This window comes from Lepus europaeus, chromosome 11, assembly GCF_033115175.1.
Source record: "Lepus europaeus isolate LE1 chromosome 11, mLepTim1.pri, whole genome shotgun sequence".
Lineage (NCBI taxonomy): Eukaryota > Metazoa > Chordata > Mammalia > Lagomorpha > Leporidae > Lepus > Lepus europaeus.
In genome coordinates, this window is record NC_084837.1 from 66,288,781 (window position 1) to 66,304,945 (window position 16,165).

Consider the following 16,165-nt stretch of genomic DNA (forward strand, 5'->3'; position numbering starts at 1 on the left):
TTTGAAACAGACATGAAGCATAGAATAATTATTCAGAGATGACAAGGCTTCCTGCCTCATACCACTTAATTTGAATAAGAATACCAAAGTTTTTGCATTCATAGGGTTTTATGCTTAAAGAGTTCTTGAACCTGGGAAATAAAGCAAGTCCATCCTGTCGTAAACAGGTTAGGCCTAGTAACCATTTAATTGTTTAGACACGAACAAAGGAAATATACAGAGAAAACAAGACGCGGGGCTTTCTCTTTCACCGAATGATCGAATGATCGCTGTGCCTAAAGCAGGTTAATTGGGTAGACTGCAAAGAGCAATGATACAGATTCAAGCGTTTAACAACAGAGTTCAAACAAGATTCGAGACTTTGAGAAATTCTCTGAACATCTTTGTATGTTGGATTTCATCTACAGAACTGTTGTTGAGAGGATGTGACTAGGCGTGCAAAAACAATTTGTAAGAACCCTTGTTTCTCATCCAGAGCATGTTCGATTGTCAGTAACAGTGCATTGGATACTGTTCATTGAGGGCGGCTTCTGAGCTTTCTGTTTGGAAGCCCAGTGGAGGCAAAAGCAGCATTGCATTTAAAAATAAGGGCTCGCCACACTGAGATTCTTTAGGTTTGCGAATGCGGTAACCGTGGAAACCAGGCAGGCACCATCCTTTTCAGTCCCAAAGCTTATGTGGTCCCACTCTTTTTCGTAACGTTTGGGGGCACTGCTACTTGTCTTGTTGTCGTTTTCTTTCTACATCTAGCAAAAACAACAACAATCCCCTCGAATGAGGCCAACATGAAACGTTGATAGTCATCCTTGTCTGGCTGCTTTCCCTACTTCGAGGTCGTTAACTCTTGACGTCCTCAACAACCAAAATCCGCGCGAGGGACGGCGCAGGGCAGGACTCCTTAGACCTTAGTGCCAGGGAATCAAGCACGTTACAGTCAAACGGACTCCAGCCCAGGTACAAGACTTATCTCAGACCGCCAAAACTCACGTCTCACCCTACTCAACAAAGATAACCCTCGCGAGAAAGAACTGAGCGAGAGAGGAAGCTCTCTATCTCGCGAGAAGAGGGTCGTCGGAAACGAGGAAGTAGCCCCCTAAGCGACCGGCCCCCCGTCAGTGGGCGGGGCCATGTCAAATCCGTCCCCTTCCGCCTCCTTTCCCCGCCCCCAAGCCCTGAGGTGTTGGGCCGGGGGTGCAGACAGCGGGGTTCTCCCGGTTCTAGTCCGTGGGCTCAGGGTCGGGTTCAAAGCCTCCGGAACGCGCTTTGACCAGACTTGAGGAGGGGGGGCGGGGAGGGGCCTGCGGCTTGCGGCCCCGCCCCCTTCTCCAGCTCGCCCGTGAGCGGATAAACCCGCCTCCTGTTTCGCCCGGCCCTGGGGCCGCGTCCCCGGGCAATTCAGTAGCCGAGGCCTGAGCTTCAGCTTGCAGGTGTCGGCTGCGAGGCCCCCCAGGGTACGGCCCGGCTCGGCCCCATGGTGGGTTTCGGGGCCAACCGGCGGGCTGGCCGCCTGCCCTCCTTCGTGCTGGTGGTGCTTCTAGTGGTGATCGTCGTCCTTGCCTTCAACTACTGGAGCATCTCCTCCCGCCACGTCCTGCTCCAGGAGGAGGTGGCCGAGCTGCAGGGCCAGGTCCAGCGCACCGAGGTGGCCCGCGGGCGCCTGGAGAAGCGCAATTCGGACCTCTTGCTCTTGGTGGACACGCACAAGAAACAGATCGACCAGAAAGAGGCCGACTACGGTCGCCTGAGCAGCCGGCTGCAGGCCAGGGAGGGCCTGGGGAAGAGATGCGAAGATGACAAGGTAAGGACGAGCCCGGAGTTTCGTACAGCTCCGGCGTCGGGTATTGGCCCAGCAGCAGTTGCCTGATCTGCAGCCCTGGAGGCTCCCTTTACCTCAACAACCATGTTTCAGACTTTTCCCCGGTCTAGCAGTGTCACATCCTCCAGCCCCTGCCAGACAAAACTGGCTGTAAGTTGTGGTTCTCCAGAGTGGCTTGCGTGTGATGCCGCCTTTCCCCCCACGCTCAGCTGCTGAGCTGGCAGTAGTAGTCATCTGGCCTATGTGGCCGCCTTAGGCTCACAGACATACAAATCTGGAGGCTGCCAGGTTTGCGTAGAGATGGTGGTTTCATCCTTATTCTGTGCACACCGATTGACAGTGATTTCTTTATTTAAAGAACAGGGCCTCCTCCACCTAGGGTATTCACATGTTTGAAGCAGTGGCTTCAAATTTCGATAGTGCAATGTATTAAATAACTAAATCAAATATTAATAGCTTTTTGTGATCAAAATGTTAGGATAGATGGGCCTTGGAGCCATATATGGGCCACCCTGGTGACTTGGACATAATGAAGCCATAATTATGTATTCAGTTTGAATTGTTAATGAAATTAACCCAAAAGGTAGACCCTAAAAATAAATTCTGAGCAACAGCAGAATCTCCTGTCTGTGTCCTCATTGTCTTTGAAAAAAGACATTTTGTGTACCTTAGTAGTTGAAGTTTATGGCAGACGATACAAAGTTTAAACTTAAAAAGTTTAAAACTGGACTGTAATCATACCTGCTACTAAATGATCTTTGTTTTCTCCAACATATTGATAATTATATTTGTTTGGGACTTGCCCCTTCTGTTGCTATAGTAAAATTGTAAAAATGTCTGGGAGTATTAATAGATACCTTTCTTTCTGGTCCCTTTGCGGTAATCTTCACATTGTCTGTAAGTTTTTACTTTATCCAAGTAATTTATAGTGAATTATTATAAATTAAAATCTTTATGAGCACCCAACTTCCTTATTGTCATTAGTCTCTACCCTCTTATTTCATGACGGTTAAGTCCCTCAGATTAAGTGCTTCCCTATGGCCCCTTCCCTATTCACCATAATATAGATACTCTGAGAGGGGCAAGGAGTCAGCAGATTTATGCACAAACTAAACTCTGAACCCTAAAGACTGGAAAACTCTTGTAGAGTAGGCAGAAATCCATAAAGTGTTGCAGTATTAAGATGAGGTCTTCTTGCTTGGGATGGTTAAACATTACTATTTAAATTCTTTGGAAACACAAAGGACAGATAAGTCTTGTCTAGTAATTCTTATTCTGGATTGCATCTCTTCCTTCTAATGGACTGCTATTATTAGTCTCTTTCAGTAAGTTTTCACTTTTTACCTTCAACCAGGTGTAGGTGTCCCCTGTTTTTTTTTGACAGGCAGAGTGGACAGTGAGAGAGACAGAGAGAAAGGTCTTCCTTTGCTTTTGGTTCACCCCCAATGGCCACTGTGGCTGATCTGAAGCCAGGAGCCAGGTGCTTCTCCTGGTCTCCCATGGGGTGCAGGGCCCAAGCACTTGGGCCATCCTCCACTGCACTCCCGGGCCACAGCAGAGAGCTGGACTGGAAGAGGAGCAACCGGGACAGAATCCGGCGCCCCAACCGGGACTAGAACCCGGGGTGCCGGCGCCGCAGGTGGAGGGTTAGCCTATTGAGCTGCAGTGCCGGCCAATGTCCCCTGTTCTAAAAAAAATGTTTTTGCTGCTTAAATGACACCGTCCCTTCTCCCAGGAAACTAGCTTCCTTTTTTTTACTATCGCTACTGAACTCAAATTATTGCTGGTTTATAAAGATTCCATCTGCTTCCTCTTCTTCAACCCCATCCTTATGTTTTGAAATTCTGTCCTGCCATCTTTCTTTCCTTCCCTTTTCTGAAGCTATGCCCTTGAAGGTTACAAGTGGCAGTCTTTCTAGTCAAATCCAGAGAACATTTTGATTATCAATCAATTTAATCTCTCAGTAGTTTGGTCCTATGGGCTGTCTCTAGCTTTTTGGAAACGATCTCCTTTCTTGCTTCTGTAATGTTGGACTCTCCAGATTGGCTTCTTTCTTTCTTCCCTGTATTCTTGGCTGATTTTTGTTTTTCCACCAGCCACCTAATAATGCCCTCTGTTTTGGGGCCTCTGCTTTCCCCCTAGAGCAGTAATCGCCAAGGTGGTGTTCAACAGAATAATAGAATGTTGGAATTGTTCCTAGGTGGTCAGGAGAAATAAGGAAAACCTTTTTGGAGGGAAATGCTAAGTAAAGTTTGAGTTCATAATGCCTACTATCATATGAAGTAAAGTGTTGCGGCACAGCAGGTTAAGCCCCTGCTGGTGACACACAGGCATTCTATATCAAAGTGCCAGTTACCTCCTGCTTATGTGCCTGGGGAGGCAGCTTTGGCCTGGCCCTGGGTGTGGCTGTTGTGGCCGTTTGGAGAGTGAACCAGGAGATGGAAGGAAGGTCTTTGTGTCTCCCTCTCTTTCTCAGGCTTTTGAATAAATAAATAACTCTTAAAAAAACCTATTTAGTTTGATTTAACTCAGTCTTTCTCAGTTTTTAATTTTTTTTAAATACTCCTTTGAAAGTTGGAATGGGGGGGAAGAGAAAGAAAGAAATTTTCCATCTACTGGTTTAGTCCCCAAATGGCCACAACAGATGGGGCTGCATGTTGAAGCCAGGAGCCAAGAACTCCATCTGAATCTCCCACATGAGCTGCAGGGACTCAAGCACTTGAGCCATCTCCAGTTGCTCTCTCAGGCACATTATCAGGGAGCTGGATTGGAAGTGGAACATCTGGGACTAGAACCTGGGCTTATATAGGTTGCTGGCATCACAGGTGGCAGCTTAACCCACTGTGCTAAAATGCTGGCCCCCTCTCTCGGTTTATTTGGTGATAACTTACTATTTTCATGGCTTACCAGTTATGATACTGAAGATTATAGTGAAGAAAAATACCTTGGTTGAGAACTATTGCCCTAAATGTTTTTTTTTTTTTTTAAGATTTCTTTATTTGAAAAGTAGAATGACATAAAGAGAAGGAGAAACAGAGAGAGAGAGAGAGAGAGAGAGAGAGAGAGAGAGAGAGAGAGATCTTCCATCTGCTAGTTCATTTGCCAGAATGACTGCTGCAGCTAGGCTTGGGCCAGGCTGAAGTCAGGAGCCAGGAACTGTATCAGGGTCTTTGCTGTGGGTGGCAGGGGCCATCATCCTCTGCCTTCCCATTAGTAGCAGAGTAGCTGGGACTCAAACTGGTGCTCTGATAAGGGATGCCATTGTCACAAAAGCAGTAGCTTAACCTTTCTCACCACACCAACCCCTCTTAACTACTTTTTTAAAGGTTCTTTCTTTCTGACTCATCTTGACTTTCATTTGATTTCAAAGGCAGAGACAGAGATTCCTATCTGCTGGCTTATTCCTCAAAAGTCCACAACAACCAAGCCCAGCTAGGCTGAAGCTGGCAGCCAGGAATCCTATCCAGGTCTCCCATGTGGATGTCAGGGGCCTAACACCTTGAGCTACATCTGCTTCCTTCCTGGGTACACAGTAGCAGGAAGCTGGATCAGAAGCAGAGGACCAGGACCCAAACTAGGCATTCTGATATGGGATTCAGGCATGCAAAGTGATGTCTCAGACTGTGTCAAACACTTGTCCCTCTTAACTGCTTTTTTTTTTTTTTTTAAGATTTATTTATTTGAAAGGCAGAGTTACAAAGAGAGAGGAAGAGATGGAAGAGAGAGATCTTCCATCTGCTGGGTTCGCTTCCCAAATGGCTGCAGCGACCAGGTTGGGCCAAGCTGAAACCAGGAGACAGGAGCTTCTTCCAGGTGTCCCATGTGGGTACAGAGGCACAAGCACTTGGGCCATCATCTGTTGCTTTTCCAGATGTGTTAGCAGGGAGCTGGATTGGAAATGGAGCATCTGGGATTCTAGCCTATACCCGTATGGGATGTCAGCAACACAGGCTGTGGTTTTACCTGTTACACCACAGCGCTTGCACCCTTAACTGCTTTTTTACTTGAAAAGCAGAGAAAGAAAGACAGAGATCTTCCATCTGTTGATTCACTCCCCCAATGTCCACAACAATTAGGGGCCAGGCAAAGCTGAAGCCAAGAGCTGGGAACTCAGTCCAGGTCTCTCACTAGGTGGCAGGGACCCACCTAATTGAGCCATCTGCTGTTTGCCTCCTGGGTGTGTATTATCAGGAAACTGAATCAGAAGTAGAGCAGGAACTTGAATCCAGTCACTTCAGTATGAGATGTGAACAACCCAAATGGGTTGTTAACTGTGTTACCATATGCCTTCCCCTTAATTACTTTTAAATGTTTGGCTAATAGTCTATGTGACTGGCTCATAAATGTGTATCTGTTACTTGTATGCCAATTCCATATTTTGAGCTATCTATACATCTTTGTTGGAGTTCTTGTGAATATCTCTTCTTGGAGTTAATGAGAGGCTGCTTACAATAAGGGATAGTCAGTCTCTGTTTTTAAAATAAACTTTTATTTGGATCAGTTTTAAATCTAGATAATTATTCTGATACCTAGTTTCTTGTTTTATTAACATCTCATGTTAGGGTGGCACATTTGTCACAATTAATAAACTAGTATTGATAATATTTTTTTTTTCTTTTGACAGGCAGAGTGGATAGTGAGAGAGACAGACAGAGAGAAAGGTCTTCTTTTTTGCCGTTGGTTCACCCTCCAATGGCCGCTGCGGCCGGCGCATCTCGCTGATCCGAAGCCAGGAGCCAGGTCTCCTGGTCTCCCATGCGGGTGCAGGGCCCAAGGACTTGGGCCATCCTCCACTGCCTTCCTGGGCCATAGCAGAGAGCTAGCCTGGAAGAGGGGCAACCGGGATAGAATCCGGTGCCCTGACCGGGACTAGCACCCGGTGTGCTGGTGCCGCAAGGTGGAGGATTAGCCTGTTAAGCCATAGCGCCGGCCTAGTATTGATAATATTATTAACTAAAGTCTGCACTTCATTCAATCTCTTCAGGTTTTCCTAAGGTCCTTTTCCTACTCTAGGATCCTATCCAGGATACCAAATTATGTTTAGTCATCATGTCTCCTCAGGCTCTTTTGCATTTTGACAGTTTTCAGACTGTTTCTGATGACCTTGACAGTTTTGAAGATTACTGAGTAGATATTTTAAAAAAGTTTTTAAAATATATATAATTTTAGTTTACTTGAAAGACAGAGTTACAGAGGAGGAGAGACAGAGGGAGAGAAAGAGAGCGACAGATCTTCCATCTGCTGGTTCACTCCCCCAATGCCTGTGATAGCCAAGGCTGAAGTTGGGAGCCAGGAACTCAATCTAGGTCTCCCAAATGTGTGTCAAAAATCGTCATTGCTGTCTCCTAGGGTTGGCACTAATAGGAAGCTGGAGTCAGAAATAGCTGGGGATCCATCCCAGGTACTCCAGTGTAGACGTGAGTGTCTTAACCACTAAGCCAAACACTTGCCCCTGTCAGTTATTTTGTAGACTGTCCCTCAACTGAGATATATTTGATTCTTTTAGAATTAGACTGGGATTATAGTTTTTGGGAGAAAGGCCTCAGAGGTAAAGTACCAGAATCATATCATATCAAGGAACGAGTCTCAAAATGACTTTATTACTGTTGATGTTAACCTTCATCACCTGGCTTGAGGTAGTGCTTGTCATGTGTTTCTACTGTAAAGTTACCTTTTTTTTTCATACTGCACACTTTGCAAGAAAGCCATGAGCAGCCATACTTCTGGGCAGAGTATCTACATAAACTATTTGGAAGTTTTCTACCAAGGACATTTTTCTCTTCTCAGTTGCTTATTAATATATTCAGTCATATGTTTATATCAGTATGGAATCATGGATATTTATTTTTATTAAAAATTTATTTTATTTATTTGAAAAGCAGAGAGAAAGAGAAAGAGAATCACCTTCTGCTGGTTTATTTCCCAAATGACTGCAATAGTTGGGTTTGGGCCAGGATGAAGCCAGGAGCCTAGAATTCCATCCAGGTCTCCCATGTGGGTGGTGGGGGCCTAAGAACTAGGGCCTTCTTCCATTGCTTTCCTAGATGCATTAGCAGGTAGTTGGATTGGAAGTGGAGCAGGTGAGATTCAAACTAGTGCTCCAATATGTGATACCTGCTTAATTCTCCATGCCTACAATGCTGATCCTGATATTTGTATTTTGAATTATAATCCAGTGCTATTTTACTTATTTTGTTGCTCAAATTCTTACAGCTTTAGCCATTGGAGAGCTCATTCCGCTGATTCCTTTATCTCTTTCTTACTTGTAGAGTGCCAAAAAATAGATTTTTGAGTGCGCCACACCAGATTTCCTAACTTTTTACCACTTTGGAATGCTCCAGCCTCACTTGTGTATTTCCTGTTCCAGCCCTAGATTCCTTTTATTGAAGAATGGTATTAGAAACCAAGATCTGGGTGCTTTCTTGTTCATTGCTATTGTTAGGCTATCAATGAACATTTAGGAATTCCTACTCCCCAGGAATCACAATGGTGATATTTAACTTCTTCCAATTTGTTAGGCCATCTTGCCATTTTCAGTTTGTTACTTGGGCTATTAAACACAGAATTTTTTTTTTTTCTTTAATTGAAAATCTATTTGAAAGTAAGTGACAGAGAGAGAGAGAGAGAGGGAGAGAGAGAGAGAGAGAGATTGAGATTGAGATCGAGATCCTTCATCTACTGGTCTCTCCCTAAATGGCTGCAACAGCTGGGGCTGGCCTAGGCCAAAATCAGGAACTCCATCCAGGTCTCCATTGTGAGTGGCAGGGATTCAAGTATCTGAGCCTTCTTCTGCTGCCTCCCAAGTGCACTAGTGGGTGCCAGACTAGCAGCAAAGGAGCCAGGACTAAACTGGCATTCCGACATGGGATGCTAGCATTGCAAGTGTCAGTTTAACTTGCTGCACCACAGTGCCTAACCGAGACACAGAAATTCTTTAAGGGAACTGGAAATTGCCCCCATCAGTGTCCAGGAAAGTGAGAAACAATCTACTTTTCTGGGTTTCTTCCACATTTACCTTCCTTTTTACCTCTCCTCTAATAGGTTTTATCCTGAAAGAGTATGTTAGTTTGCTAGGGCTGCTGTAACAAAATACTATAGACTGAGTGACTTAGACCACATAAGTTTATTTTATGGCAGTTTGGGGGTTGGAATTCCAAGATTAAGGTGCCAGTGGGATTGGTTTTCTGTGTGACCTCTTTCCTTGACTTGCAGATTGCTGCCTTATTACTGTTTTATCCTCACGTGGTGGTCCTTCTGTGCCTGTGCATCTCTGGTCTCACTTTCTCTTTTTATAAAAACACCAGCTGTGGGATTAGGGCCTAATTTTCACTTAACCTCCTCTTTAAAGATCTCATCTCCAATTACGGTTACATTCTGAGGTTCTAGGGGTTGGGACGTCAAAATAAGAATTTGAAGGGCACACAGTTCAGCCCTTAGCGAGGGAGATCTGTTACACCTGCCTGCTCTTATGCACGTGCACACATACAAACACCCACACACACATGACCTTTTGTTTCCTCTTTCTTCCAGAAAGGCTTTCCTTCAGTTTGCTGATTATCAGGCATTTCTCTGATTCACTTGGATTCTTGCTACTTGAAGCTTTTAGTAAAGCTATGTGGTCCCTGTGAGCCAAGTGAAGCTCTTGATTGAAAACACAAGCCGTGGGGTCTGTATTTGGTGCAGAGGTTAAGACACTACTTAGGATGCCCACATCCTGTGTTTGAGTGCCGGAAGAGAGAACCAATGGTTGAAAGAACTCTCTGTGTCTCTGCTTTTCAAATCAATAAAAATAAATAATACACTGCCTGGGGTGGATTGTGGTTCCTAAGGGAAAAATATGTCACTTATTGTTCAGTTCAGGGGCTGGTGCTGTGGTGCAGTGGGTTAAATCCCCAGCCTGCAGCATTGGCATCCCATATGGGCGCCAGTTTGAGTCCTGGCTGCTCCACTTCAGATTCAGCTCCTTGCTAATGCGCCTGGGAAGGCAGCAGAGGATGGTTCAAGTGCTTGGGCCCCTGCATCCATGTGGGATACCTAGAAGAAGTTCTGGCTCCTCACTTTGGCCTGGCCCAGCCGCAGTTGTTGTGGCCATTTGATGAGTGAACTAGCGATTGGAAGACCTCTCTCTGTCTCTCTCTTTTTTTTTTAAGAGATTTATTTATTTATTTATTTATTTGAAAGTAAGAGTTACACAGAGAGAAGAGAGAGAGAGCAAGAGAGAGGGAGAGAGAGTCTTCCATCTGCTGGTTCACTCCCCAATTGGCCGCAATGGCTGGAGCTGCACCGATCCAAAGCCAGGAGCTTCTTCTGGGTCTTCCACGTAGATGCAGGAGCCCAAAGACTTGGGCCATCTTCTGCTTTCCGAAGCCATAGCAGAGAGCTGGATTGGAGGTGGAGCAGCCGGGACTCAAACTGATGCGCATATGGGATGCCTGCACTGCTAGGTGGCAGCTTTACCTGCTACACCACAGCGCCAGCCGATACCTTTCTCTATCTCTGCCTTTCAAATAAATAAATCTTAAAAAAAAAAATTGTTAAGTTCAAACTTCAAAACTGGCTTTGTACACATGTGTATGTTTGTAGTAACACAACAGTTCCGAGGATGACGATGTCTGGTTTCAAACAGCTCATTCTTAAATTTAAAAAAAAAAAAGATTATTATTTACATTTATTTATTTGAAAGGCAGAGACAGAGCTCTTCATTCTACTAGTTCACTTCGGCTTAAGCTGATCCCTGCCAATGTAAAGGAGATTGACAGGGACCCAAGTACTTGACTCATTACCTGCTGCCTCCTAGGATGCACATTAACAGGAAGCTGGAATCAGAAGCCAAATCAGGGCTCCAACTCAACCACTCCCATGTAGGATACAGGTGATCCAAGTGCTGTACCAAATGCCCACCCGCGTAGTGGGCAATTGAACAGGGAATTTAAAGAGAAAAGATGTGCTAGAAAGGACGATGAGGACCAGCACCATGGCTCAATAGGCAAATCTTCCGCCTTGCGGCGCCGGCACACCAGGTTCTAGTCCCAGCTGGGGCTCCGGATTCTGCCCTGGTTGCCCCTCTTCCAGGCCAGCTCTCTGCTGTGGCCCGGGAGGGCAGTGGAGGATGGCCCAAGTGCTTGGGCCCTGCACCCCATGGGAGACCAGGAGAAGCACCTGGCTCCTGCCTTCGGATCAGCGCGGTGCGCTGGCCACAGTGCACAGGCTGCGGCAGCCATTGGAGGGTGAACCAACGGAAAAAGGAAGACCTTTCTCTCTGTCTCTCTCTCTCTCACTGTCCACTCTGCCTGTCAAAAAATTAAAAAAAAAAAAAAAAGAAAGAAAGGATGATGAGAAAAGTATTACATTCCTCCCCCTCCCCAGAAATGTGTCTGTGTTTATACGATACTCATACACATACCAAATGTTTATCTATAAAAAACCTGGCACAGAGGGGCCAGTGTTGTGGCATAGCAGATTAAGCCACTGCCTGCAATGCCGGCATCCTGTATGAGCACTGATTCAAGTCCCAGCTACTCTACTTCCAATTTATCTCCGTGCTAATGTGCCTGGAAAAGCATCAGAAGATGACACAAGTACTTGGGTCCCTGCTTCCCATGTGGGAGACCTGGATGGAGTTCCTGGCTCCTGTCTTCAGTCTGGCCCAGTCTTGGCCATTGTACCTGTTTGAGGAGTGAACCAGTAGATAGAAGATGTGTGTCTACCTGTTTCTCTGTAACTCTGCCTTGCAAATAAATAAATCTTAAAAAGGAAAAAATTCCTGGCACATAGTAGATGTTTACTGTGGCTTCAAGTCCTGACTTTCCTAGTTAATAGATGTATAACCTTGGGCAAAGTATTTAAATTCTGTGGACTTCAGTCTCCTCATCTGTAAAATGAGAACAGTTATAGTAATTATCTTGTTTTTGTGTAGTTTAAATGAGTAAATTTTAAAAAATATCTTATCTATTTTTTTATTTGAGAGGTAGATTACAGACAGAAAAAGGGAGAGACAGAGAGAAAGATCTTCCATCTACTGGTTCATTCCCCAAATGGCCCCAATGGCCAGAGTTGAGCCTACCTGAAACCAGGAGCCAAGAGCTTCTTCCAGGTCTCCTTTGCAGGTGCAGGGGCCAAAGAACTTGGGCCATCTTCCACTGCTTTCCCAGGGCATCAGCAGAGATCTGGATTGGAAGTAGAACAGCTGGGACTTGAACCAGCACCCATATGGTATGCCAGCGCTGCAGGTGGAGACAGCCTACTATGCCACAGCACCAGTCCCTAAATAAGTAAATTTTTTTAGATTCTTAAAATAGTACTCACTGTGGAGTTAAAAAAATATTTGCGAAGTGCTATGTTATTGCTATTTGGAGCTACTTCCTTATTTCTCCCCTGCCTTCTTTCCAGGGTGGAGCTCTGGAATTTTTGTTCCCACCCAAGATCTGGTCACATCTCCAGCCTACCTCACCTTTTTTGCTCTTGGATGTCTGACTTTTTTTTTTTTTTTCTTCTTCTTCATTTCCTGGTCCATTATCAGATAGCTTAGTTGACTCTTCCCATAACTGATCTCCTGGAACCTGCCATTTCGCTTTAGCCTTCTATAATTTAACTCCTCCTCCTCATTTTTTAAGAATGGTTCACCCTTTTTAAGACTGGTTCTGGGGCCAGTGCTGTGGCGTAGCAGGTAGGGCCGCTGCCTGCAGTGCCGGCATCCCATATGGGCACTGATTCTAGTCCTGGCTGTTCCTTTTCTGATCCAGCTCTCTGCTATCCAGCTCTCTGCTATGGCCTGGCAAAGCAGTAGAAGATGGCCCAAGTTCTTGGGCCCCTGCACCCGTGTGGGAGACCTGGAAGAAGCTCTTGGCTCCTGGCTTCAGATCTGCGCAGCTCTGGCCATTGTTGCCAGTTGGGGAGTGAACCAGCGAATAGAAGACCTCTCTCTCTGTCTCCTCTCTGTGTGCTCTGGCTTTCAAATAAATAAATCTATTTTAACAAAAAGAAAGAAAGGAAGGAAGGAAGGAGAGAAGGAGGGAAGGAGGGAAGGAGGGAAAAGACTGGTTCACTCTCCAATGGCTGCAACAGCCAGGGCTGAGCCAGACTGAACCAGGAGCCTGGAACTCCATGTGGTGACAGGGGCCAAGTAATTGAGCGATCTTCTGCTGCTTTCCCAGGCACATTGGCAAAGAGCAGGATCAGAAGCAGAGCAGCCAGGACTCGAACCTACATGCTGATATGATATGCCAGTGTCACAAGTGTCAACCTAACCTTCCATAATGCCAGCCCCTTTGATTCTTCTGACATACTGCACATAATAATCCTGCCTTTGCCTCTGCCTCACCAGCTATAATCTAGCCAATTGTAGCCATAATTTAATAGCTGCCTAGAATTATTGATAAATCATGCAAAACTGATATTTTCTCTTCAAACTATGTCTTATCCTACTTTCTTGGTCATACCAGTGATACTCATACAACCATGGTGTTATCTTTGATGCCTTCAGCATCTCGTATTGAGTAATAAACATGCAGAGGTCTTGACTGTTGAAGAATAGTATTTTTCATACTATTTATTGAACTTATTTAGTATAGAGTTAATCATATGTGTTATAAAGTTAATTAAAGATAGATCTGGGGACTGGCCCTGTGCCATAGCAGGTAAAGTGACCAGCTGCAGTGCCGGCATCCCATATGGGCAGTGGTTCAGGTCCCTGCTGCTTCACTTCCAATCCATCTTTCTGCTATTGCCTGGGAAGGCAGTGGAAGATGGTCCAAGTCCTTGGGCCCTTGCACCCATGCAGGAGACCTGGAGGAAGCTCCTGGCTCCTGGCTTCAGATCAGCCCACCTTCGGCTGTTGTGGCCATTTGGGGAGTGAATCAGTGGATGGAAGACCTTTCTCTCGCTCTCTCTCTCTCTCTCTCTGACTCTGTGCAATTCTGCATTTTAAATAATAAATAAATCTTTTTTCAAAAAAGAAAATAGATCTTAGTAAAAAAAAATATAAGAATGCGAATAGGAATGGGAGGAGGAAAAGGGGTGGGAATGTGGGTGGGAGGGTAGGTACGGTGAGAATTACTGTTACTGTGTTCCTAAAGTTGTATTTATGAAAGCATGAAGTTTGTGTTCCTTAAATAAGATTTCTGGGGAAACAAAACATGCAGAGGAGTAACTATTAACTTAAGTTAAAATAAAAACACACACACTTGAGGCAGAATAGAGATTTTAGTAGCTTTCAGTTGTGTCCTCTTGTCTTTGTTTTTATTTCTTTCACTCAGTTTTCCCTTGAACAAACTTGTTCCTCCTCAAACATTACTTTCAGAGTGGCTGTATCACTCACTGCATTGTCAGAATTCTTGGGGCTGACATTGTGGCATAGCAGGTCAAGCTACCACCTACACCGCTGGGATCCCATATGGGTGCCAGTTCATGTTCCAACTGTTCCTCTTCTGGTCCAGCTCCCTACTAATGAAAAAAAGCATTGGAAGATGGCTCAAGTGTTTGGTCCCCTGCCACCAATGTTGGAGACCTGGAGGGAGCTACTAGCTCCTGGCTTTGGCCTGGCCCAGCCCTGGATATTATGGCCATCTGGGGAGTAAACCAGTGGATGGAATGTCTCTCTGTCTTTTTTTTTTTTTTTAAGATTTATTAATTTACTTGAGAAGTAAAGTTACAGAGGGAGAGACAGAGAGAAAGAAAGGTCTTCCATCCACTGGTTCACTCCCTAAATAGCCACAATGGCTGGAGCTGAGCCAATCTGAAGCCAGGAACTAGGAGCTTCTTCAGGGTCTCAATACACTGGTACAGGGTCCCAAGTACTTGAGCCATCTTCCATTGCTTTCTCAGACCATCGGCAGGGAGCTGGATCAGAAGTGGAGCAGCTGGGACTTCAACTGGCACTCATATGGGATGCTAGCACCACAGGTGGATGCTTAACCTACTGTGCCAGAGCACTGGCCCTGTCTCTCTGTCTTTTCCTCTTTCTCTGTAACTCTGACTTTCAAATAAATAAATCTTTTAAAAAAGTGAGGATTTTTCTAATTTTTAATGTCTTCTATTGAGTGACTTCAACTACCTTTTCTTCCACTGTCTCCTGAACCAAACTGTGTTGTATGCCTTTTATTTTGTTTCCTTTTGTCTCTAGAGATTCTTACCTTTCTGTATTGTATTTATTGCCATGCCTTTATTTCTGCTCTTTGACTTGTAGCCTCTTGCCTCTTTTCTTTAACTAGTTAATTAATTTTATTTATTTGCATAAAGCATTTTAAAAAAAGATTTATTTATTTGAAAGGCAGAGTTATAGAGAGAGAGGGAGACACACACACAGAGAGATCTTCCATATGCTAGTTTACTCCCCAAATGGCCACAATGGCCAGGGGTGGGCCAGACCACAGCTGGGAGCCAGAAGCCAGGAGCCAGATTCTTCCTGGTCTCCCATGCAGGCGCAGGGGCCCAAGCACTTAGGTCATCTTCGACTACTTTCCCAGGCATTAACAGAGAGCTGGATTGGAAGTGGAACAGCTGAGACACAAAACAATGCCCATGTGGGATGCTTGTATCACAGGCAGCAGCTTTACCTGCTACAACAGAACGCCAGCCCCTATTTTTTATTTTCTTTTTTTTAACTTCTTTATTTGAAAGTCAGAGTTACACACAGAGAGAAGGAGAGGCAGAGAGAGAGAGAGAGGTCCTCTATCTGCTGTATCATTCCCCAATTGGCCACAACGGTCAGAGCTGTGCCAATCCGAAGCCAGGAGCCAGGAGCTTCTTCTGGGTCTCCCACGTGGGTGCAGGGGCCCAAGGACTTGGACCATCTTCCACTGCTTTCCCAGGCCACAGCAGAGAGCTGGATTGGAAGTGGGGCAGCTGGGACTTGAACTGGCACCCATCTGGGATGCCAGCACTGCAGGTGGCGGCCCTCCTATTTTTGATTTATTTGAAAGCCAGAGGGAAAGAGAAAGGTAGGGAGGGAGAGAGGGAGGAAAAAAGAGAGAGAGGGAGAGAGAGAAATGGAGGTGTCCCATTCGCTGGTTCTCTTCCCAAATGCCTGTGAAAGCTGATTGGGCCAGGCCAAAGCCAGGAGCCTGGAACGCAGTCCGGGTCTTTCAAGTGTTTGTGTCATCGCTGCTGGCTCCCAGAGCTCACCTGAGCAGGAGACTGGAATTACGAGTGGGTCCAACACTTGAACTCAGTTCCTCCTATATGGATGTGGGTGACCCAAGCAGCTGTCTTAACTGCTAGGCCAAATGCGTGCCCCTAATTTTTACTTTTTAATAAGTTCATTGATGTGTAATTTGCATGCAATAGATTGCATCTTTTTAAAGAGTACAGTTTGATGCCTTTATATAGCTTTATATGCCTCTATAAAGCACA

General features: G+C 45.4%; 1 protein-coding gene across 3 annotated transcripts in view; it reads left to right on the forward strand.

Annotated features, from left to right (window-relative positions):
• Positions 1-1,162: 1,162 nt before the first annotated feature.
• Positions 1,163-16,165, forward strand: part of GOLM2 (golgi membrane protein 2) — a 118,978-nt gene continuing 103,975 nt past the window's right edge. For all 3 annotated transcript variants that reach the window (XR_009867310.1, XM_062205812.1, XM_062205813.1), the window contains exon 1: positions 1,163-1,798. Coding sequence is in view for 2 of the 3 variants with exons in the window: in XM_062205812.1 (XP_062061796.1) it covers positions 1,472-1,798 (327 nt within the window). In the remaining variant the exon portion in view is untranslated. The remainder of the gene's footprint in view (positions 1,799-16,165) is intronic.